The 24690-nt window shown below is 41.6% G+C and overlaps 1 protein-coding gene and 1 non-coding gene across 2 annotated transcripts in view; one reads left to right on the top strand and one right to left on the bottom strand.

The window, feature by feature from the left end:
* LOC103179238 (pleckstrin homology domain-containing family G member 1) overlaps positions 1 to 24690 on the bottom strand; it is a 144106-nt gene that overhangs the window by 14989 nt on the left and 104427 nt on the right. The window contains exons 4-16 of the mRNA XM_042332694.1: positions 20697 to 20797; positions 18961 to 19030; positions 13679 to 13725; positions 12458 to 12608; positions 9938 to 10069; positions 9319 to 9501; positions 7974 to 8069; positions 7108 to 7194; positions 6486 to 6519; positions 5572 to 5670; positions 3490 to 3525; positions 3319 to 3335; positions 1453 to 1677 (exon numbers count right to left, since the gene is read on the bottom strand). Of these exons, the coding sequence (XP_042188628.1) occupies positions 1453 to 1677; positions 3319 to 3335; positions 3490 to 3525; positions 5572 to 5670; positions 6486 to 6519; positions 7108 to 7194; positions 7974 to 8069; positions 9319 to 9501; positions 9938 to 10069; positions 12458 to 12608; positions 13679 to 13725; positions 18961 to 19030; positions 20697 to 20797 (1278 nt within the window). The remainder of the gene's footprint in view (positions 1 to 1452; positions 1678 to 3318; positions 3336 to 3489; positions 3526 to 5571; positions 5671 to 6485; positions 6520 to 7107; positions 7195 to 7973; positions 8070 to 9318; positions 9502 to 9937; positions 10070 to 12457; positions 12609 to 13678; positions 13726 to 18960; positions 19031 to 20696; positions 20798 to 24690) is intronic.
* Positions 19764 to 19835, top strand: trnat-ugu. The gene has a single exon. It is a non-coding gene; the product is annotated as a tRNA-Thr (tRNA).

Here is a 24690-nt window from a genome sequence, read left to right as displayed (position 1 = left end):
TTTGCCTTCATTCAGGACTTGATGTCCGACAGACAGTCTGTCAGGACAGCAGTGGTCCTGGAGTTGAGGGTGGAGGCAGAAAGATAGAGTTGGGTGTCATCCGCATACATGTGGAAGTTGACTCCATGTCTGTGGATGATGTCACCAAGGGGGAGCATGTAGATATTAAAGAGGAGAGGGCCAAGGACAGAGCCCTGGGGGACACCAGCTGTGACAGCGCGGGGGCTGGAGGAGAAACCGTTAGAGGCAACAAAGTGGAGACAGTGAGAGAGATAGGAATCGAACCAGGCAAGGGCAGATCTGTGAAGATTGAGTAAAGCGGAGAGGCGGTGTATGAGGATGCAGTGGTCGACAGTGTTGAGGGTGGCAGAGAGGTCGAGGAGGACAAGGAGACAGAGGGAGCCCTGATCACAGATGTTCAGAATGTCATTAGTGATTTTCACCAGGGCTGTTTCCGTGCTGTAGGCAGCGCAGAAGCTGGATTGGAGGGGTTCAAAGAGGGAATGGTGAGAGAGAAAGGAGTGGAGCTGGGACGCGATGACTCATTCCAGGACCTTGGAGAGGAATGGGAGGTTAGAGATGGGGCAGTAGCTGAAGAGGAGGGATAGATCCAGGGAAGGTTTTATCAGGATGGGGGTAATGACGGCCGTTTTTAGAGGGGTGGGATCTGAACCAGTGGACAGGGAGAGGTTGATGACATTGGACAGGAGAGGGGTCAGAAGGTGGAGCTGGGAGATGGGATCGAGAGGTGGTGGGGATGGGATTGAGGGAGCAGGTGGTGGTTTTGAGTTTGTGGACAGTCGTGGTGAGGGAGGAGGGAGAGATAGGGTCAAAGGAGTATAGGGGGGATGGGTGGGGAGTGGGTCATGAGGGAGAGGTGATGTGGGGGTGGCTGTGGACAGGGCTGAGGTGGCTGAACGTATCCCCTCGATTTTAGATTCAAGCAGCATCTCCTCACAGTTGGAGTTTGAGGAGAGGATGGGTGAGGTATGGGAAGGTGGACGGAGTAGACGCTTTGTGGTGGAAAAGAGAAGCCTGGGGTTGTCCTTTGCCTCCAAGATAACCTTGGAGTAGAAGGAGGATTTGGCGGAGGCAAGAGCGCAGCAGTAGGTCTTGGTATGGTGAAGCCAAATCTGCTGATGGACCGTTAGTTTGGATTTGGTCCAGGCGCGCGAAAAGTGCTATATAAATTTAAATTGTATAAATTACGATGATTTGCACAATTCCCACTACTCGTGCCCAGCTAAAGAGGTTAGCTCACAAGCTTGCCTACAAAATACACAATCACCGCACTTTATAATAAAATCCTGAGAAACGCCTGGAGATATCCTCCTGACGTGAAAGGCACTATATCAAATGCAAGGATTATTATATTAAGCTACTAGACATTTTTAGAAGAAATGTATTAGTGTTAGGACAAACATGGCTGTGTTAATGGTAACAGTCTCTAACCTGTTCAGCTTCCTCCTCATCATCAGCATCAGTCTGTTCCAAGGTTGGGGTCTGAAGGAGACTCTCTTCTTGGTCACTTGGGTAGGCTGGTTCCAAGGACTCCTGTGACTGGTTTACAGTGTCACTGCACTGGAGGGACTCATCTACAGACTTGGGGCTGAAAGTAGTTTCACTCAAAGCCGCGTCCACAGTGGAAGAGAGAAGGGATCCTTCGATACTCGCCCGCTGTGTTTCAAAACAAACATTCATTGTTATGAATTTTCTATCAGTATTACATAAATTATGCTGAATCATGTATGAAGGGCTTTTTTCTATAATAAAGAATCAACATCACACCCTCTCCTCGATAACCTATGTGTAAAGCTACTTAAAAAAAATTTAATTAACCTAAATCTTAATTTTTAGGAAAAGGGAAAAATGTCAGACAGGTTTTATACTCCTGATCACAACCCCACCCCCTATCTCCTCGGAAAGTGCCTCTGTCTACACATCAGACGAGGGATGGATTGTGGATGTCCCACTGATTCTGTGTCTGGACTCGTACATAAATAATCAACAATCACAGGTAGTGGGGAAACTGTAGGCTGGAGTGGCTTAGTCGGTTCCGAGATGCTATCCTGCATGAAGAGCGCTTTATAAACATTCAAGTTGTTAAGCCTCTCAGGGGAGCGAAAATGTGACTTTTTTCTAATAAAAAAAGCTGCAAGTCTTGTATCTCTCTCCTCCATAGTTAAATAACATGTAACTATGGAGGAAGAGGGGGGGGTAGAAAACTTGCAGCGCACATTCCTTGTGTAGGCTCTCGTTAAGAATGATCACCTAGAGCTGAATTGCAACAAAGACTTAGCACCTACTGAAGAGTTGGATGGAAGCACATTGGAAAATAATAAAAATTGAGATGGAAACAATTTCAAGGCAGCTCGTAATGGGCAGCGTTTTTCGGGAACTAATATCAGTAAATTGCGGCTCATGCAATGAAGGAGTGGCAGTCCAGCTGCTGTTCATTAAGCATGAACAAACTAGACATCTGCTGGTCATTAAGAGTTTCACATTATGATGGCCAGTTTTCTCCAGAATCTTGCCGACAGGTCTCATTGTGCTGTGCGCAGATTTACTCTTTAAAACCTCTGCTCGAGCAACTTATCTGCTCTGTAGATGTAACCTTTCTGTAGTGTAGCCTGCCTACCAGATTGCTGCACTGACATTATAATAATCCATACATTTGGTTCAGCGACTTTCGTGTTGCAAGGACACCTCAAAGCACTTCACAGGATGGATTATAAAGCGTGGTGACTGTGCATATTTGTAGGCAAACACGGCAGCCAATTTACGCACCGCAATGTTGCATAAACAGCTAATAATAATAATAATCCTTGCATTTGATATAGCGTTTTTCACGTCTTTTAGACATCTCAAAGCGCTTCACAAAATATGCTGTAATGTGAATTGACTTTATATTTGTGGGCAAAACGTGGCAACCAATTGAGCACAGCAGTGTCCCACAAACAGTCGTGGATTGAAAATGACCAATTTATTATTGTTTTTGTTTTTGGAGGGATTATTATTAGGGGCGTGGAGTAAGGAAACTTGAATTCCGGTACGACGTGAGTGATTTATTTGGGGGATTATTGGCCAGGACACTGGGAGAAACTCCCTTTTCTTTTTGTATAATGCTATGGTATCTTGCACTTCCGTCTGGCCAGGCAGACGGGACTTCAGCTTAATGTCTGATTCGAAGGACGGCAATTGGACATTGCCGCGCTCCCCTAGCATTGCACTGAAGTGTCAGCCTAGAGTTTAAGTGAAAATTATTTACTGCACTGCAGAATACTTAACCCAATGAAGACTGATGAGAGGCTTGCTTACCTTTTCTTGTCTGGTTTCTATATAGAAAAAAAAATAATTTTATTAATGAAAGGAAGAATTGCACATTTTTATTCAAAAATGCTTCCTAATTCAGGAGAGTGGCAAGCAAAATCATAAATCCTACAGTTCAAATTTGGCTTTCCAAACAATGAAAAGTAAATGAACACTCACCAGGTTGCTTGGGAGACTTCAATCTTGTTGAAGGTTCTGAAAACGTATAAGAGTTAGAATTAGTAAAAGAGATTTTGCCAGGTTTCAAACAGGATTTTATTTATTCGGAGTCCTGTAGCTCAGTGGTTAGAGCACTCGCTTTGCAAGCGAGAGACCTGAGTTCAATTCCAGGCAGAGGGCAAAACCTTGGGCAAGTTTCCTTACTCCACACGCCCAATAATAATCCCTCCAAAACCAAAAACAATAATAAATTGGTCATTTTCAATCTACGACTGTTTGTGGGACATTGCTGTGCGCAATTGGCTGCCGCGTTCGCCCACAAATATACAGTCAATTCACTTTACAGTGTGTTCTGTGAAGCGCTTTGGGACGTCCTCCCGACGTGAAAAGGGCTATATCAAATGCAAGGATTATTATTATTATTATTCAGGGTTCCTGTACTCATCATTCACTATCCAAGTATTGTACGTCTATTTTTCTTTTAAAGGGCCTTATTGATTCTGCCTCTACAGGGACAGAGAATTCCATGTCTTCATTGATTCAATACAACCTGGACGAATACAAGAGGTTGAACTTGCATTAACCAAGCTCTTTACACAGAGGTGAGAATATGGAATTCTCGCAGTTGAGACGGACAGTGGATGACTCTCCCTCTTGGTGAAGAAAGTCAAAGGAGGTATTGTCTTAAAATTACATCTAAGGTCAGGATGCATTTCTTCAGCAGTTGGCTCTTTTGCAAGAAAATAGAACAGATTTGGTAAATGGAGGAAGATTAAAGGTTACGGCATGATTCTAAGATCTTAAGCCACATTCTACAGGAATGGTTTCTTGTCCAACACACGTAATGCAATGCATGATGACTGAATCATGTCTTCAGTGTGCTGGCAATATTTTCAGCACAAAACAGGGCCTTTTTGCTGTTCTCTACAAGGAGAAGTTCAGACGTTTAGCAGCTGGTTCGTGCTATCCATACTTCAAAGAACCTCTTCATTGAAAGCCGTTACCAGTATCCCGCAGACTTGCATTTTTGAATCATTGCTTGGTTTCCATTATACAATAAACGTTGAGCCTGTCTGCAGGGCAGTGACATCATCCACACACTGCAAACACATTCCTTGAGGAGCCCAACAACCATTCTAGTCATATTGTGAAGAACCAATCTAGGACTCTGAGGATCCACCTTCAGCTTACTGTATTTACTCAAACCTAGACTTTTTTTTCAATTTAAAAAGTACCTCCAAAAATCAGGATACTGCAGTGAAATTCCTTTATTCCCTCAAACCCTCCAAAATTCAGGGTTCTGCCTTAGAAACAATGGTGCTGCCTTATTACTGCAGTCAAGTTCCTTTATTCCCTCATACCGTCCAAAAATCTAGCTATACCTTAGATTCAAGTTAATATAGTACTTCCAATTATGCACTTCCGCATCATATTCTCCTCCACATTTCCTTCATGTCTCCTTTAATGCCACATGTAAACAGCAATTAAGAGGCACCCGAGTGGGGCTTGGGATGATAGGCCATCTCTTATCAGCTCACGTGAGCTCACAAACAGCTTGCGAGGAAATGTACCTATCAATGCCTCTTGTACCATTCCTTAGCACAGTAGCTCAAAGTACTTACTAACAGTCTATGGGTCACAACTGCAGTGATTCACCAGTGCTGGTGAAGGCCCCATGACACACACTCACTCTATTTCTCTACCCCCAGAGTTTTGAAGAAAACAACAACAAATTGCATTTATATAATGTCTTTCACGTCGAGAGGTCTTCACAAGGTGCTGGACAATGAAGGTTTGTATGAGCTGGAGTTGAGAATCTAGAGGGATGGCGGGCAAGAGGGGTTGGGTGTGGGAAGATGAATGAAGGCACGGTTGAAGAAGAAGGTCTTGAGACAGACCTTGAAGGAGACAAGGAAGGGGTGAGGCATAGGGGCTCCGGGAAACAATAATGATAATCCATGCATTTGATTTAGCATCTTGTTACTTTGTTGAGACATCTCAAAGCGCTTCACAGAATATACTGAATTGACTGCGTATGTTGTGGGTGAAACATAAACACATAAACAAAGGTCAGTGATGTACCAGACTTCCGTCGGACTCTGCGAGGTGTAATGCCCTCCTCCCTCACGTGAGCAGCTGCTCTCCTCTCACCCTCTGGGCTGTAGTGGAACCCTGGGTGATCTGTAAGGGAGGTAATATGGAAACAAATGAAGTCTGCGCTGCTAAATCTCTAACTTTTTCACATCACTTATTGCAGACTAACACTTGACCATGAAAATCTTTGTCGAATTGGATCACATGGAACAATTAATACCATTACCACTGCACCGACCATTTTCTCCCCAGCACAAATCAGGTATTATTTGAGAAATAGAGCTCCATGCTCTATTTAGTGAGATGCAGACAGCACTCCTCATAATATAGCAAGGGTCATGTTATTCTGAAATACCATGTTAATAGAATAAATCTGTAAAACATAGACAGACAGTTGGAAGCTTGTTCTCTCAATGGCAAGCATTGTGGTTTCAGCTAGTTAAACTCCAGTAAGTACCCCAACGCACACTATGGGGTCCCCAAGCTTTGGCTCTTGCTCTACGCCTATTACTTTCTGGAATTAGGTAAGCAGGGTGCGTCTCTCCGGGGAGAGTTCACATTCCATTCCAGACACAGTGAATTTTCCATTCTAGGTGGCATACATATATAGAATGCTCGGTCTGGTTTGGATACTCTTAAACATGATGGTAGGTTTCCGCATGTTGGACACCCGGCTGACCAAAACAATCTCTATAACCCAAGAAAAAAATCATCCCTTAGAAAACGCTAAATAATTCTAATTGTTATAATTGTTATAAATTGTTATAATTGATTTTGCTTTTTAAAATATCATCTTTTCATTATCGATCAGTTGTGAAAAGATTTTCACTTTCTATCGACGAATATTGAAACTAAACACGAGCTTTCTATTAAGTAGACAAACCAAATACAATGCTACTTACGAATTGCATCCATTTCTAGAATTGCTTGTTTAGCCTGTGAATTAAACAGAAAACACAGGCAGCATTTCAGAGGTGTTTGCTTTCAAACACAGAGCGTTTCGGCACAATTTGCCTGGGTAAAACTCGACTATCATCATCTGCCTTAATGTGATGACCTCAAACAAAGATAGCGAAGAGCAACAAGAGTAATTGTATTTACTGAGACCTCTCCAACCACAGAGAAACAAGGAACAGGAGTTTGAAGTAGAAAAAGATTCAGGAAATGGGGGCTGGGTATAAGTTCAGAAGACATCATTAAGAGGCTACACCATCAACCCTCATTATTTCGATGATCAGAAATTAGGCCAGTACCAACCAGAAGTAGAAAATAAAGCAGATGGTTTGAAGATAAATTGCTGTCTTTACTAGAATTAGGTTTCGGAGTGAACGCATACTGGAATTACATCTACAACTATCAGTAATGCTCCTTTTGAAGAACCACTGAATAAGGTTAAGCATGCAAAAGTTTACCACATCTCCAATCACTGCATATCAGACTTAGGAAAAAAATTCCTCAAACTGGCCAAAATGATCCCAATACTGTATACTACTTTGCATCACTGTGTAATTTGCTCTTTCGCACCTTGGCTGGAATCTTTGCTGGATGATTTTCAAGAATAAGTCTCTTCAAGTGAAGAATCCACAGTCTCTTGTCCTGCACTGACTTGGCCTGTTGACAGCGAAATAAAGATGAAACTAATAATAATTATCGTTGCATTTGATATAGCAATGTCTTGAAGTGCTTCACAGAACATACTGTAAAGTACAGTGAATGTATCTGTAGGCGCACGCAGCAGCCAATTTTGACACAGCAGTGTCTCACAAACAGCTTTGAAGGAATGACTGATTTTATCTTGGGGGATTTTTGGATGGAAACCACAAAGAACTCCATTGCCTTTTCAATAGTGTCAGGGATCTTTAACACTCACCTGAATAGGCAGGTGGGAGCAACATGAAGAGAACCTACTTCCATTGGATGAAGTTAAATCAAACTAGGACACACGTAGACTGGGTTTGTTTGATCGGGGCCAGTAGAATCACATCTCACCAGTACAAAAGAGATGCAAGTCTCCAGATGATCAGTCTTTTTCCCTTTGGGTTTTTCTTGGTTCTCAGTGAAGAGGCTATTTATATTATATATAAATATATATATATACACATATATATATACACACTTAGAAATTTTGGTTCACTAGCTTTGACTGGATAGATTTTTTAAAAAAGTGTAAACACAAACTAAGCTAAATCTTGCATTCAACATTGTGTACTGAGTTTGCGAGTCCTGCAATTAGACATGGTTTACTTTGCTGAAGCATGCAAGAAGGTGACAGCATCTTTAAAGACTTAAAAATAACTGCAAATACCTGACATTGTAGGCAGAAAAGCAATGTTTAATAGCACACACCAATTGGACACACAATGACCCCACTGTGAGAAATAATACTGTACCTGTACTGTGTGCTGCACTTTTGGGTTCTTGTAGTGGAAGACACTGAAACTAAGCGGCTCCTTTGGTATTACTTCCACGAGCATAAGGTTACAACACTGAAGGGAAAACACAAAGGGCAGAATCAAAGACAGGATTAGCATAAATAGAAAACCAAAGTCTTTATCACCAAGATAAAGCGCTCAAACACAACATGCACTCCCACATCAGGTAATTCCTAGCTTCTTCACAGGATCACAGAAGTGATATAGATGAAAGCACTTCAGTCATTTAATCCTATTCTCTTATTACCACTGTAATATCTTCCCATTTTAGCATCAAGCTGTGTCTTTTGGTGGTCTGTACTAAACTTGTCCTACACAACCCTGAACCTGTGCCCTCTCATCTTACTATCTCAGTGTATTTGAAAGTATTGTTCTAGGTTTACTGTCCCAATCCCATTTTACATATGCTTTGTATCTTAAGCAATGGGGCATCAAACAGTGTAGGATTGTTCTGCTGATTGTCAATAGTCCCCTGTTCAGATACTTATGAAGATTTCTCTTCCCATAGGTGCAGTTACCATGCGAGATTGAGACCAAATGGTTGGAATATAATAATAATAATCCTTGCATTTGATATAGCGCTTTTCACGTCTTCTAGACGTCCCAAAGCGCTTCACAGAATATACTGTAAAGTGAATTGACTGTATATTTGTGGGCGAACGCGGCAGCCAATTGCGCATAGCAATTTCCCACAAAATGTCATGGATTGAAAATGACCAATTTATTATTGTTTTGTTTTTTTGGAGGGATTATTATTAGGCGTGTGGAGTAAGGAAACTTGCCCAAGGTTTCGCCCTCTGCCTGGAATTGAACTCAGGTCTCTCACTTGCAAAGCGAGTGCTCTAACCACTGAGCTACAGGACTCCAATTTATAAGATAAATGGTATTGTCTGCAGGGCACAAAGGGGTTGGGGGAGTATTAATGGATAGATTACAGAAACCATAATCACCTGGCAACAGTAAAGAGACCAAACAAGATTAAAAAGAAATCAAGTAATGATAGTGAAATTGTGTAAAGCACCAATTCAGCTTCATGCTACATACCACATCTGGTTACCTCATTACAATAGGAACATCTGGGAACTGAAGCGAGTGCAGCAAAGAGTTTTGAAGCAAAGAGTAAGCCAGGTGATTTTGATGGCATTGAAAGTCTACGCCTGTCATAGACCCCCAAGTGTGGGTGGAACAGAGCACAAATTGATGGCAGGCTGCTTGTCACTGTTCTGTCCATTTGATTTTCTCATATAGAATCAGCCAGTCACTTACTTAAATGCTGTTAAGAAACGATTTTTTAAAATCTTACCAAAATATGGGCTTTATAGGTGTACATGTCTTCTCTCTTTTTAGTGATGAGAAGAAGCTTATCTAACAGAAACAAAGTGCGTTCATTTTTGGCTCGCTGTATGCGGAATGTTCCTTCTAAAACCAACTCTCCGTAGCTGGTCAGATCTGGTCCCTTCCAGTTGGTTAGCAGGCTCTGTATCTCCTTAACAAGAGAGGAAATAGATGATCAAATAGCAGCCAAATGCATTAACAGTGATATCACACATGTAATGCCTCAGAACTCCAGTAAAATATCCATTTAACAACATATTTATTTAAAAAGACAATTACAATTACAGTTTTGATAGGATATTTGTATTTCGTTTTGTTAGGCTAAAGATTAGCGCAATAAATGTCTCTTGATGTTTGAGTATTTTTATTAAAATATTACTCTCCCCCCCCTCTCCAAATGACAGAGTGAGTTAAGAACATATAGAACCTGACTAGAAGGATTAAACTCCAAAGTAATCATCTCAGGGATAAGTTGCAGGTTTTATGACTGTATACGATGGCCCCTAGAAAACTTGGATTGTGTACACTAGCAATACAATCTGACGATACAACTGAAGACATGATAATGGCATGATAATGTCAATTACCTGTAGTCTCACTGCATGTTCATGCTTTCTCTTCATATCATTTATGTGCCATGCCACCCTCTGCATTGTATCAATGGCATCCTGCACCACATCGTAACACTCTGTGTCCTTATCCAAGTGGTTAACTATTTCCTGTTAGACCAATAAACCAGAGGTTGCAGGTAAGAACAACTGTATGCTGCTGTGGATATATATGCATATATGCATGTCCTCTGCTCACCGACGCATTGGAATACACTATATAGGAATACAACAAACACACAGCTACTATTTTTATCTTCTTCTTCACTCTCTGGTTAACCCACTGACTCAGAAATAAGGCTTAGTTTAGGCCATCAACACATGCTTCATTTCAAAAGGTAACAAAACAAATCTTTTCCAGATGCTCAGTACACCCTCTTCATAAACTTCCATGCATATTAACATAGTGATTTGTTCTGGCTCATTCAGGGGTCAGAACAACACTATGAGAAATAATACAGGGCTCAGGTATGAAGTGCTTTGACACAGAATTCTATGTGTGGGTGCTAGGAGGAGGGAGGAGGAGAAAGAGAAAGAGAAGACAAGGTTCCTGCTCTCCATAGCTTCCATATAACACCAGCTGGAATGCAAGTTCATGTTGTGAACACTGGGTGACAATACATTCCTAACATGAAAACATCATACATTAATGGCATGGACTCTAGTTGTACTTGTAACCTGGTAAGGGAAATGATAATCCTAACCTCCTATAAATGTTACTCTGTTAATGCCTACTTCTTGCCAATTTAAGGCCAGGTTTTGTATCAAGAATAATGTCCACTCTGTTCCATAATGAAACTGAAAGATCTATTGAACGTATTCTAGAGCATCATAAATATGCAATTAAGGCAGGTCTATAATACTGATCTGCAAAGCTTGAATCTTCCCGACTAAAATCAATATTAAGACAAGTGCCTCTCTACATTTATTTTAGATTCATGATACCCAGAATATATTTGCTACTGGGTATCCATGCATGTACCTCAAGGGAAGCAATTCAAAGCAAATCCTTCCACTCCGAACTAAAATGGCATGCACTCAAGGACCATGCCATAAATTTAGACCAATTCCATCTTGAAATCATAAACAAATGTTTTGTCAACCACAATAATTGCTTGAATGCCTCAGAATGACGGTTCTCAAATTTATTAACAATAATAATAATAATCCTTGCGTTTGATATAAATAGTCATGGATTGAGTGACCCAAATTATTTTTTATTATGGAGGGGGAATTATTACCCCTGGAAAAGTAATACGCCAATCAACCAAGTTCCTACTTACTGCTAGGTAAACAGAGGCTTGCAGAGCAAGGAAGCTTGCCTGAGGTTTCACCCATGCCCAGGACTGTAACTGTAAACCCATCACCATCTGGTGCTTTCCAATTTTTCATGTCCTTCAAGGCTAGTGCAATTACTCTAAGCTCAGTAGTTTTACCCAATGCCTATTTGTTTAACACATCTAATCCTTTCAGAACAGTAGACTGTAAGCTTGATTCCAGTCTGTGCTGAGTTAAATTTCAGCCAGGGTGACAGACATTGGTAAAATTGGCCACAGCACCCCAAGTTAAGGAAGGGAGAAATAAGAAATAAAGACTTGGTTCCTATTCCTGATTACTATCAAGCAACCGTTGCTGAAAGATGGTGGGTGGAATCAGATTGAGCCAGCAATGACAACAATCCTTGCATTTGATACAGCACCTTTCACGTCAAAATGTCTCAAAGTGCTTCACAGGAGTTACTGTAAAGTGCAGTGACTATATATTTTGTAGTGGCAGTCAATTTGCTGTGATGCTCCTACATCTACGACAACAGCAACAACTTGCACTTACACAGCGTCCTCCATGCAGGGTAGAGTCTTCGAGAGCTTAAATCGAATAGCCCACCAATTATCATGATTAAAACTTACACACAAGTACATAGTGACTTTTACGTCGACCAACTGGAGAGTGACGCCTGTGAAATAGCCCCAGGAGAATAGTCAAAATGCTTTTGGGACAAAGGGACAGGGACAAAAACAAAAAGTACAATCTGGAAACTTTACCTCAAGTTGTGCTCAATATCATTTTAGTAAAAGGACATCCTTCTATCTGAATACCCAGGAATATTAACTCCCAAGTGTCTAATGCTGTTTACTGACACACCACATATCCAAGCATAGATCATTTCACCCTTTTAAACTGTCCCATCCTGGCACATTGAAACCCACTGCAGGTAAATGGCCTCAACGTATCATTCCTCAAGTATGCTGAAGATAAACACCAATTAGATAAAGAATCCCTAATGTGAAGGGAAGATGAGCCATGATATCACTCAGTCACCTAAGAAGTCAGCTGAATTGGTCAACAAGCCGGAAAAGTAATTGCTTTTACTCAGTTACACTCCTAAGTTAGAAAAACGCAGATTCCTGGTACCAAAAATGTTCAACAGTGGATAGTGCTTGTTTTAAAACACGTTAAAATATTGCAGCTTTGTCAAGTGGAGTGAAAACCGATGCTTACGTGCAAGAGGAGGTGGTACTTGAGGATCCGTTGCACCGGTTTGAGAAGGTAGGACCCCAGTGGGAGGGAGTGCTTCAAGGTTTCCTGTCGCTCTCTGAAGAACTTGGCAAGTACTTTGTTTCTCATGCATTCAGTCAGTACAGCCACAGACCTGTAAAGTGATCCCAGAAAGATTAGCTGCTGTGTTAAATAACTGATTCCTGTAGAAAACAATACCAGCAATGTAATCTGCCCTGTTACTTTACTTTCAGTTTTCTGTATGCCTAACAGTTAAAAAATTATACTGGGTATTTCTTTGTTTGGCTGATGCTGGGTGATTTTTGCTCTGACATGCAATACCCGACTAAGGGAAAAAAAATTCAAAAGCTGCACATTAATACTGGTTTAAATCTTTCGCTTCTGGCAAAGACGTCCATTTATTTCAATGTTATGGAACAGAAAAAGGCAATTTTTAAAAATTTTGCACACTCGAATTTCACACAGCTTTACATGAAGCACTTTGAGACTTCAACAACGTGACAAGGACACCGTATCAAAATGCGAGGATTATTATTAACATTAATCATTATCAACACTATCCCACAAATTCCTCTTGAAAATGTTTTTTTTTAATTTTTGGAAGGTTTCATCAATTAGAGACAGAGGATTTTGACTTAGGGCAATTCCATTCTAAATTATGATCATACAAAAATAGTTCTCACTTTCAACTGCTCTATTACTATCAAAGATTCACCTTACACGCTGGCAACTATGTTTCTAACTGTCCCTGGCCAGAACACCGGAGGTGAAATGCAGTGTCAGCAGAAGCAAATGCATTTTCTTTGTTAATTCTGTTCTTTGCTGAAGGAACCCATTCTTACCGAGATATGGTTTCTGGTATCTCATTCAAGTGGTGATTCTTGATATGCGAGCTGAGAGGGCAAGTGCTTTTAGTCTCTTTAACTCTCGATCTGCAGTTACTACACTTTACAGTATTTCCTGTGAAGAACTTTGAGGCACCTTCACGATGTGAAAGTGTGCTATACCAATTAGAGTTTTCTTTATTATTAACCTACCGCTGATTTTGTGAAAGAGACACTCATGCACTTTACAAGCAGGGGAATAGAATTGCCAGATAGTACACAGAAGTAGGAATTATTCAAAAGAGCAATTCTTCCCCGTGTTGTGTACTTTTCAGGTTATACACGCACACACACACACACACACGCACGCACACCTTACCTTGGATAGTTTGTGCAGTATTGTGTATAAATGTGGAATTCTTCACTCTGGAGAATGAAAAAAACAAAACATTACAAGTCAATACATACACATGCACAGCATTGGTGTTCAATTATCTCATGTGTTGGGAAGATTTGCAAGCACCCATTTTATATTACAGAAATTTGTCAACATCCCATCCCAAAACACTAAGGACTGCATTTGCCCCAAAACTAGCTGCTAAGTGAAATCCAACCTCACAAACAGATATAGTCCAATTGTAGTTGGTTCATGATTCTCCTTAAAGTCACAAACCGCCTGACAAACACCAGGCTACTGGTCTGTGGGAGGTGAAGTTGATACACATCCTAGATATAAAGATTAAGAAGGATGGATTTGACTGAACTACCCGTAACTGGTCTGAAAGCACCATGAGAAAGAAAAAAATTGTTCCAAGTTTATTCTGAATGAGCCAAAGTCGTGTCAACAATCTCACCTAAATAACTTTTAACCCCCCTCCCCACCCAGCACTGAGTTAAAATGTAAACCTTTCCCAAATTCAGTTCAAGCTATAAACAGAGTTGGTTTAAGGCAGCAGTGGCCAACCTGTGTGCCATGGAGCCCTCAAGAAGCCCCCCCCCAAGCATTCGCGTGAGTCTAGATAAGTCCATATTCAAATCGGTAGAGTTTTTAGTTTTTTCTTCATTGAATATTTCTTGATTTATAGTATAAAGATTGTCCCCTACTGCTTCAGGAGAACACCAGCATTCAGAGTTCATCCAGTGCATCTTTACACGGCAGCTGAAGACAATCCAATTACAAGTACCTCCCCACTCTTCGCCCCCTCCCAGCGAGCGCCTGAAAGCCAAAATGAAAATCAGGAGACGTATTAAGTAGATAATTAACTTCTGGCCTGTCGAGACATTCTATCCATCAGAGTTAGCTCATACAGAGAGTCCTTGTATTTTACAAATTTGTAAAGCAGTTCAATGTGATTTTGTATCAGAGAAACCTGAAGCCACTGAGGATTTAACCCCTGTAGTATGTAGATTTCTACAGATGGTCTAGCCAGAAAGCTAGGTTGGATATTCAAATCACTCGAGTTGCATAATTTTGTTCTCAACCGAGCCCATATTATTATTCTAGGCTTTGGAATTATAAAAGCAGTTTAGAAATTTATGACTTAATAGAATTTGATTCTTTGGCAGAGCATATGGAGTGGGTCATAGGACTGTACTGATGACAAATTCAGAGAATTTGAAGCCAGTTTTAGAAACTTTATGCCTTCAAAGGACAAGAGTAAACCAACTATGAAGCATTCAATTGTATTCCATTCTCCATAATAGAACTGGTGCGATCTACAAAACCATTTTATTTTGGGAGGGGGAATGGAAAGTTTTTCTTTAAATTGAATCAGCATTTAGTACATTCCTATCTTGGCGACAGAATCGAGTCAGTCCTCTTTAGCATTCTCAGTAGTCCAGTTACTGAGCCTCAGTCCACAGTACTCCAGGGTACTGTTGACAACAAACCAGCCAACTGCAGTTCATTTGTATGGGGCTGGAATTCTTCTCACTTAGGCCTGATATCCCTGTGCTAAAGCCCTGAAGGATAGGGTGGTCGTTGATGGGCAAGCAGCGAGGAACCTGTCAGACAGTGCTTCAATGGCAAACTGTGCGGTTTTTACTAGTTAAATTCCAGGAGTACCCAAACCATACTCTGGGGTCTCCAAGCTGTGGCTCTTGCCAACCTGCACTTAATACTCTCCTGAATTAGTTAAACAGGGTGCTTACTCTCACCCCTGGGTGCGTATTCCTTACCAGAAGTGGGAATTTCCATGTGCAGGTGGAACTCAGTTTGGGTTTGATACGCTCATGCATGATAATGGAATAAACCGTGTGTCAGACACCCGGTTGACTCCCCAAAAAATCAAACCCGACCAGATGGAGTCTGTTGTCGTGAAAGACACTATACCACATACAAGTATTATTACTACATACTGGCTAATTACAGCAACAACAAAAGCTGTAATTTTCCCTCTCTACAAAGTCTTATGGTGGTCTCAACCACTAAGAGTTTGACTCTAGAGAAATTGTGGCTGGTGGTTCAAATAGTTCAAACCTCATTGTGTTTTGTGGCTTTGCAAGTTGTTGCTGAAGCAGCCAAACCCTGGCAAGGAACCACCAATGTCTGGGACTGCAGTCAGACATCCAAATTAACCTTGGCAACTGATATTTGCAAGACCATATGCTAAGTCTTCAAGAATGCGACAATTAGCTTAAATACATGCCTAACAATCTGGGTAAGTAACATTAGAAACCAGCAAACATCTTATTTGGGATTGTTGGAAGAGAAGAACTTCCGGCAAGGTTTATGCCAACGTATCAGCATTCGTAGACCATGCCCAACATTAATCCCAGGAATTAATTTAAGCATGTAAAATCTCTCTCCTCAGTGCCAACAGTTACTCTGACAGATGTGGAGCTCAAATAAATAAAACAATGGTCATTCACTTCAGGCTGTATGTGGGACATCGATGCATGCAAAACTGTCTGCCACATTTCCTACAAAATACACAGTCAGGTCACTTTACAGTGTATCCTGTGAAGCGCATTGAGATGTCCTCCCAACATGAAAAGTGCTATACGAAATGCAAGGATTAAAGATCATTAATATTGGTTGCACAAGATTCAAAATGAGAAAAGTTACTATGAAGAGTGAATGATCAGGCTATTATACCTATTCTTCATACATCTTCAGATTCCACAGAGATCCACAAACAGTAAAGGGTCAGCATTTTCATCCACATTTTCTTACTATTGGAATTTGGCTAGGCTCCCTCCATTTTTATTCAAAGCCTCACAATGTACTCATACTGCCATACATTAACCTTTACCAGTTTGATCTACTGGAAAGCAAGAAAACCAATCAACTTCATGAACACTTACCACTTTGCCATTTTATTTTTCTGCTCTCGATATCCCCAATCAATTTCTTGAATCAGTATTGCTCTCACTTTCAAGACAGCCAGTAAATTAAACCCAAGATTACGACATTAGTTCGGATGAAGAAGGCCTTTCCACCCACTTAATCTCATCCTTCCAGAATACCCATCGAACATTCTCTCATCACAGATTCAAGCTTTTTTTAAAATGAATCCAGTGTCCTGGCCTCAACAACTCTTGCTGGTGACCTTTTGCGATCATTAGTTACCCTCTTGGTAAAGAAAAACGTCCTGGTATCAGTCCTGAAATTGCCCTTTGCAACTCTTGTTCTACTGTCATGGTGCATCCAAAGATATTGTTCTGGATTTACTTTTTCAAACCCATTTAAAGCTGTATACACCTCTATGTTGACCCCCCTGAGAAGTTTTCTCTTAAGACAAAAGCTTGTCTAATCATTGTTCAAAGCTTATTCCTCCAAAATTGTGATCATCCTCATTGCTCTCCTCTGTACTGCTTCTAGGGCCTGGGCTGCTCCCTTATGTCGCGGTGGCCAGAACTGGAAACAGTACTCAAGGTGTACTGACCAGAGTGCTATATAACTCAAACCTCATAATTTTTAGAGAATATGGAAATAAAGTTCAATGTGGGGTAATGAGAGGCAAGGAAAAAATCCCAAAAGAAAGTAATGTATGCTGACACATGGGAGGATGGGACAAAAGACGTGGAAAGAATTAATTTAGCACTGCTTTCAATATTTAGTACATTAGATGTGTTAGAGGAGAACTTCCCCATTGCAATGCCATTTAACAGTGTCCTCCAAAAGACTGGACACTCACTTCCAGCTCATGGAACCCAGCTTTCAACTACCAGCTAACAGGTGACTGGGTAACTTTAGATGTTTTATTTGGTCAAATTCAGTTTCCAGCTAATAAGAACTCAGGAGCTGCTATTTACCAGTCTTCTCAGATGTCACTACTGAAAACAGCACCATAGACTGGGGGGTGTGGGAGCATGAATAAGGGGTGTCTCCAGCATATTCATGTGATGACTATTGAATGTTACTGTTGCTGTAATTGTAATGAGACTTAGGAATAAAGCAATTGCATCTGAATGTAAATACACAGTGATTAAGGGTAAAATGAATAGGGAGGGAGGCAGCATTCAAAAACAAAGCTGAGAAGGAAAACAGATGGAAATTCAAAGGCCTAGATATTTTCAGAGTATTGAAACCCGTGCCTGTAAATAAACACATTACAGCGTACGTTATGTAAGAGTGGAAATAAGAGCAAGAGTGGAAATAAGAATCTGCAGATTGCAGAGAGAACAATGATAGCAGAACTGCAATAGCCCAAGCCCGGAAGGCAACAGAGAGAGAAAGAGAATGATTTAGAGTAGCACACCTTCAATTCTGCCATGCCCTGTGGTGGTGAGGTAATGTGCGATCGGGTTACAGTATCAAGTGCAATAGGCGCTGGGGAAATGCAACTGATTATTCATTCTAAAGAATCAATCACGGCACATACTGAAATGTCTCAAACAACTTCTTTTCAGAGATTAACGTTAATGGTGGATATCCATTTTCATATTGGAAAAGACATCAGACGCAGGCGCTGCTGGCAGAGAACGACACCCAGTACACAAGCGATATCCCATGCAACACGACCACAAGGTACAAATCAAAGTGACGCAACTCTAAAATGGTCATTTTACAATTCGCCTTTACAAATCCCTGGTTCCCTGGCCCGATTTGGCTGCGTCTTTCAAAATGTTCAGACAGCAATAACAACAATTGACATTTATTTAGTGCTGTACACGTCAAGACGACATATCAAAGCACTTCACAAAGCAGATTGGGAGCCTGAACTTGACAGTGGCGTTGGACGGGGGTTGAAAGAAAGATCGAAGAGATAATCAAAACGTGCAAGTTGAAGAGTTCGGTCTTAAGGTGAGCTTTAAAACTGGGGAGTGAGGCAGGCAAGGTGGAGGGACATCAGGATGGAGCAGGGTAGAATGGCTGAAAGCTCACCCGTTGACAGTGGAGCGGAAAGGGCAAAGGACAAGAAGCAGCCCAGTGTTCTCCAAGCAGAGAAGGTGGCCACAGAGGTTGGATGGCCATTGATGGATTTGAACAAGAGGAAGAGGATCTTAAATTCAATCTGTTGATGCGGTGGTGGGTGGGAGGGGGACAGGGTATATCCCTCATAGAATTATACAGCACAGAAAGAGGTCATTCGTCCCATCGTGTCTGTGCCAGCTCTTTGAAAAGAGCTATCCAATTCAATCCCACTCCCCCAATCTCTCACCATAGCCCTGCAAACTTGAACTTTTACTCTTCACCAAGATAAACTAATCGCTTACCTTTGCAACAAAACACTCTGCGATTGCAACTGGATCACTGTCACAGTTCTCTAGATCTTGAAGCAGTTCACTGTAAACAGAGGGGAGAAAGAAAGTTACATTTTAAGTGGGTAGCTACGAAAACCAGAGGTTGTACGCTTGTGAGTGGATGCGGGTGCGGTTGGCACTGTGAGGTGCTTCCACATCCTTGAGAAATAATTATAAAAGCTTCTGTGGGAGTGCAACAGAAACTGCTAGGCCAAAATATGCATTATTGCACTGCTGGCACCATGCTGTTTTTCCAAGTTTCTTTCAGTCAGATTGTGTGTATAATTACTGACTGCTTTGGAAGTCATCAGATATTGCTCAGTTTGTTATTTAGTCTGGCTTTCCTTTTCATTTGCACCATCACGTTCAACTACACACCAACATTTCAACCCATCCTGTAAACCTGAGCACAGAGTTACAATGGATGCGGTCCTTAAAACCCAAGGAAGGAAAGATTGTAAGTAATGCTGGGCTTACACCTTCGCAGACAGGCCTTAACTGAAAGTGATGCTCTACTTCAAGGTGTCAGTGGCTGAACAAATTTTGTTGGTGTCGCTGGCCGCTGCTCTCAGTAGCTCAATGGCCAAAGCGGTCCTTCTCCATTCTGTCTACGTACAGAATGTGCCAGTGTAATGCCTGTAGACATTATGCGTATGGAAGGTTTTCCCACGACTGACCATTAAAGGGAGAATAAGACATTCAGTAGACTCGGCTGTACTAAACTCTATATCCCCATCCCACCAATTCCTGCCAGGCTCCATAGCCCCCTATCGTGGAGTCCTGTAGCTCAGTGGTTAGAGCACTCGCTTTGTAAGCGAGAGACCCGAGTTCAATTCCAGGCAGGACGAAACCTTGGGCAAGTTTCCTTACTCCACACAGAGCCTAATAATAATCCCCCCAAAACCAAAAACCATAATAATAAATTGGTGATTTTCAATCTACGACTGTTTGGGGACATTGCTGTGCGCAATTGGTTGCCGCGTTCGCCCACAAATATACAGTCAATTCACTTTACAGTGTGTTCTGTGAAGCGTTTTGGGACGTCCTCCCAACGTGAAAAGCGCTATATCAAATGCAAGGATTATTACTATTATTGTCGCTGAACTGATCAATTTCAAGATACTCACACTCATTTGTCAAATCCCTTCATTCCCTGTCACCTGCCTACCTCTCCATCCTATTTACCCCCCAACCCACAACCCATTGCCTCCGGCCATCTGCATGTCCTTTATGTCCTCCGTTCCATCATTGGTGGCCGCGCTTTCAGCCATCAGGGCCCGAAATTCTGGAACATTCTTCCTCTATCCCTCCACCTTATCCCTTCCTTCCCCATCTTCAGCTCATGCCTGAAGACCTTCCTATTTGACTGTGCCTACGATGACCCCCCTCTTGGTGTTGTGCTCTGCCACTGTCAAGTGCTCTGGGATGGTACCCCACGTGATACAAATACAAGTTGTAGTTGTTGTCTGATATTGAAGTGTAGCAATTATTGGAGAAGAGTCAAAAATGATATCCAACTTTCTGCCGGGAGTCCATCACCTTACTTAGGAATATCCAAAACACTAACCTCTGGGTGAGAAAATCTTGGCAAAAATGATATGACAAAGCACAGCTGAATGTCTGGGTGCAACACTAAGTGTTACTCTTCTCAATGTCCTGAACATTGAATACTCTCCAGCTGCACCTAAACCTCTCAAGTCTATGCTCACCTGTTAAAATGATAGATGTCTCGAATGTTCCCAAACAGGGCAGACCGTTCTTCTGTTCCTAATGGATGGCGTGATTGATCCGTGATGCAGTCAAGATAATCCTAAAAAAAAATACAAAGTACAAGAAAGATGAACTATACACATTATATTCACAATGCAGCCAATAAACAATTTTTTTTCAATATGTAGATTGTAGACGACTTAAATTATAGAAAATAGCTGATAATCCAGGCTGATGGTCAGAGCGATTATGGATAGGTATAAATTAGGCAGTACAGTAATACTGCAATATTATGATTTTCAAATCACTTAATTCCCTCGCATCTCCCTACCTATCCGAACCGCTTACCCTTCACTTCACTACCTCTGCTCGACTAGCTCCAGCCTCCTAATTGTCCCTCATGCCCACCGCTCCACCATCGGTGGCTGTACCTTCAGCCACTGCACCCCAAAACTCTGGAACTCTCTCTCTCGATCCTTCTGCCTTGCCCCCTCCCTCCCCAGCTTCAAATCCCGCCTAAAGACCTTCGTTTTTGATTGTGTTCACGGTCACCTCCCCACTCCTTCTCCCCTTTGCTCGTTGTCAAGACTCCACCATTGTAAAGCGCTCCGGGGTGCGTGAGGGGCACTATATAAATGCAAGTTGTTGTTGTTATGATGCCGTTGGTTTGTGCCTGGTATTCAATGCATAGAGAGCATCCAATTATAAGTCCATCAGAGAAAGTAACAACAAAACCTAATTACATTTGTATAGCGCCTTCACATTGCGAGAATGTCAGTCAAGGACTGTCAAGGATTTCTATCTGAGCTGGGGGTTGGGATCAGGATGGGTAGAGGGCAGGGCGAGTGGAGGTAGGAGGGTGGCTGAAGGTGTGTTCAAAGAGGAAGGTCTTGAGACAGGCCTGGAAGGAGGTGAGGCAAAGGGACTGTGGGATGGAGTTCCAAAGGATGGGGAAAGAAAGGCTGTAGGCCCGACCAACAATGGAGTCTGCTGAGCAGAGGGAGTGGACAGAAAGTGAGTGGAGTCGATGCAATTTTCTTTATTGAAAGCGGTCTTGGGCTACAGATTAAGCAATAGATGGGGGGGTGGGGGGGGCGGAGGGGGAGAGGAAAGAATGGGGTAAGGAAAAGAAACTGAATTAATTTCCCTACCCCCCACCTCATTTCTGATTAATTGTAGATTAAAAAACTAATCTTGCAACTAAAATGTTAAACAAGTTAGTTATATTCAATTTAATCGAAGTAAAGCACTGTATAATAAAAACGCATTCAAATTGGGTAACCATGGAGGGTAGCGGATGAAGATGGTATGAGTAAAATAAAGTTTTCTGATGAGCACTGATTTTAAAAGATGATTTATTTATTTATTAAGTAGCTCAGTAGCAGCAGATACTCCAGTTTATTTTGGGGTCATATGAGAATAGAATGCCATTGACAACCATCAGAGAATAAAATGTACAAAGAAATTCTTAAATCCGAGTAATTCTAATTTGAAATATTTTGCAATAAAATACAATATTCCAGGAAGTTGCCTTATTTTTGCTATCCGGTGACTCATCACCCCTCTGATTAGCCGTCCGGCGTGGAGGGCGCTATATAAATCCAAGTTGTTGTTGTTGATCAAACTGCTGCTGCTGCAGCAGACAATGCAACTCAAGACAGAAGAATGAGCAGAATCTACTGAGGTTTTAGACCACTAGATACTCTTTTCCATAGAAAGACCTGGATAATATTAACCTGGAAGCTGCAAAAATTCCACTCCTACAATTGCCTCATAGTTTTATTCTGTTATCTACAGCGAGCAGCTCCAGATCTCCATTGAATGACTGCCGACTCAATACTAGTACTGACATTGACTGTTTAGCTTTGCCTTGCGTTAAACCAAGTTGGATTACGTCAAAGGCACGGACATTTTCTTAGCACTGGCCAGTTGGCAGATTTGTAGTGAACAGAATATGAGTTTAATATACCAATTATTTCTGCTTTTAGATACAGTAAATGCCATAAGATCACAAAAAGTCACTTCAGCCCATTTGATTTCATCCACCCACCCTACCATTCTCCCATTACATCACAAAGTGATTTCTTAAATAGGTTAAGTGCTCTGGCCTCAGCCATCCTTCCTGGTAACTTGATTTAGTCATTAATTACCCTCTAGGGTAAAGAAATACTTTCTGGTGTCTTCTTTTTTTCTGCTACTTTGGCATATTCGAAAGTATATTTCAATCCTATTTTGAATCTTATACACCTTTATAAGGTTTCCATCTCAGATGCCTTCCTTCAAGTTTGAAAAGTCAAGCCATTAAAATATATATACTCAGATTGCACCTTTTACATCAGGAGGACATCTCAAAGCATAAGATATACTATAAAATGCAGTGCCTATATTGTGGGCGAATGCGGCAGTGAACTTGTGCACATCAATATCCTACAAAGTGCCATGAAATGAATGACCAGTTTTATTTGGGGGATTGTTGGTGAGAAGTACATGTGCCATGTCCTTTGTGTTTATTATGCCCAAACTTAGTACAGCAACTATAATAAACAACAGCACACTGTTGCAAAAGGAAATTCAGGAACAACAAAATCGGCACTTGTGACTAACTTGAACAATTTTCAATTTTAGTTAGTGTAATGGAAAGTAATGGATCACCGGTAATCCAAAATACATCAAAATCCTTTTTGCCGCATTGATCTGCATACCCTCTCTTTATTGATTTTTTTTGGTATTATTCCCTACTGTGTGTCATAGTTCTGTGTAATGGATGGTACAGTGGGATCAGAACAAAGCCTGAGTGAAAGCACTGACCACCAGGTGCCACACTTCCTATCTTTATTTCAGGCTTCAGCCATGCAAAAGGCAACTTATCACCACACAATCATGCTTAGAATAGGAAGCCGTAACATATAGAGAATTGAATAGTTAAGTACAATATAATTTTACATTGATGTAGCACATTTCACGTTGGGAGGACATCCCAAGGAGCTGAGCCAAGTATGGCTCAGGGATACACTTGAGCTAAGCAGACCGTGCTGCAGTTATGCAGGGTGGAGAGGTGTAGGCTCTTAGGTTCATGGCTCCACACTTGAAGTAAAACTGCAGCCAGTTCTTGGTGATCAGCTGGAATGAGAGGTGCCGTCAGTGACCATCCTGGAGACTAAACCTGCACTGCATTACTGCCGAAGGCAGTACATCAACATAAATGTACACAGTAACACAGAAAAAAAAACAGAACATCTCAATTCTCGTCTCGTTTTTCGTGTGGTGCAAAAACTGTGCTCCAGCCCTTCGGGGTAAGGAGGAGGATAGAAAGGAAAAACAGATGGATACTATTAACAGAGCACTCTATTGCTTTTCAGAGTACTTTTCCCCTTTAGTTTTAAATGCACATAACAGAGTCGAGCACAAAACAGAACTCAAGCTACAGACAGAACAATTTATTTTGAAATCCTGATAGGTTTGATGGAAAATAGAGGAGATCATCATTGCAATCTAAAGGATATTATTATTATGGTCTTCAATGTTTACTATGTATTATCAACTGCAGACCTATACACAAAACAAACTATGTTTATGAATGGCTCCAGCACTTAGTCACTCTTTCATTGTAAACCAACATATTGCAATGAAGTGTAAATATACAACACTCAATGTAAACTCTGCATTTTACTCAAACCAGAGCAGTCCACAACAGAACTGGGTGAGGGTTTCGGCAGCCTGAGGGGTGAGGCAGTGGCGGAGTCTGGCAATGTTGCGGAGGTGGTGTTAAGCATTGCCGGTCATGGCGCGGATGTGGGGGAGAAAGGACAGTTCAGGATCAAACAAGACACCCAGGTTCCTGTCTGGCTTAGTGAGGTTGAGTGTGCAGCTGTGGAGGCTGATGCTGCCAGCGCCTGAGGTGTGGAGGCGCTGGTGCGAGCCAATCGGGAGGTCCTCGGCATTGCTGATGTTGAGTTGGAGAAAGTTGGCTCTCGTCCAAGACTTGATGTCGGA

This window comes from Callorhinchus milii, unplaced genomic scaffold, assembly GCF_018977255.1.
Source record: "Callorhinchus milii isolate IMCB2004 unplaced genomic scaffold, IMCB_Cmil_1.0 Scaffold3, whole genome shotgun sequence".
In the NCBI taxonomy this organism is placed as follows: domain Eukaryota; kingdom Metazoa; phylum Chordata; class Chondrichthyes; order Chimaeriformes; family Callorhinchidae; genus Callorhinchus; species Callorhinchus milii.
Note: the sequence above shows the minus strand (reverse complement) of the source record. Positions and strands in the feature narration are given on the sequence as shown.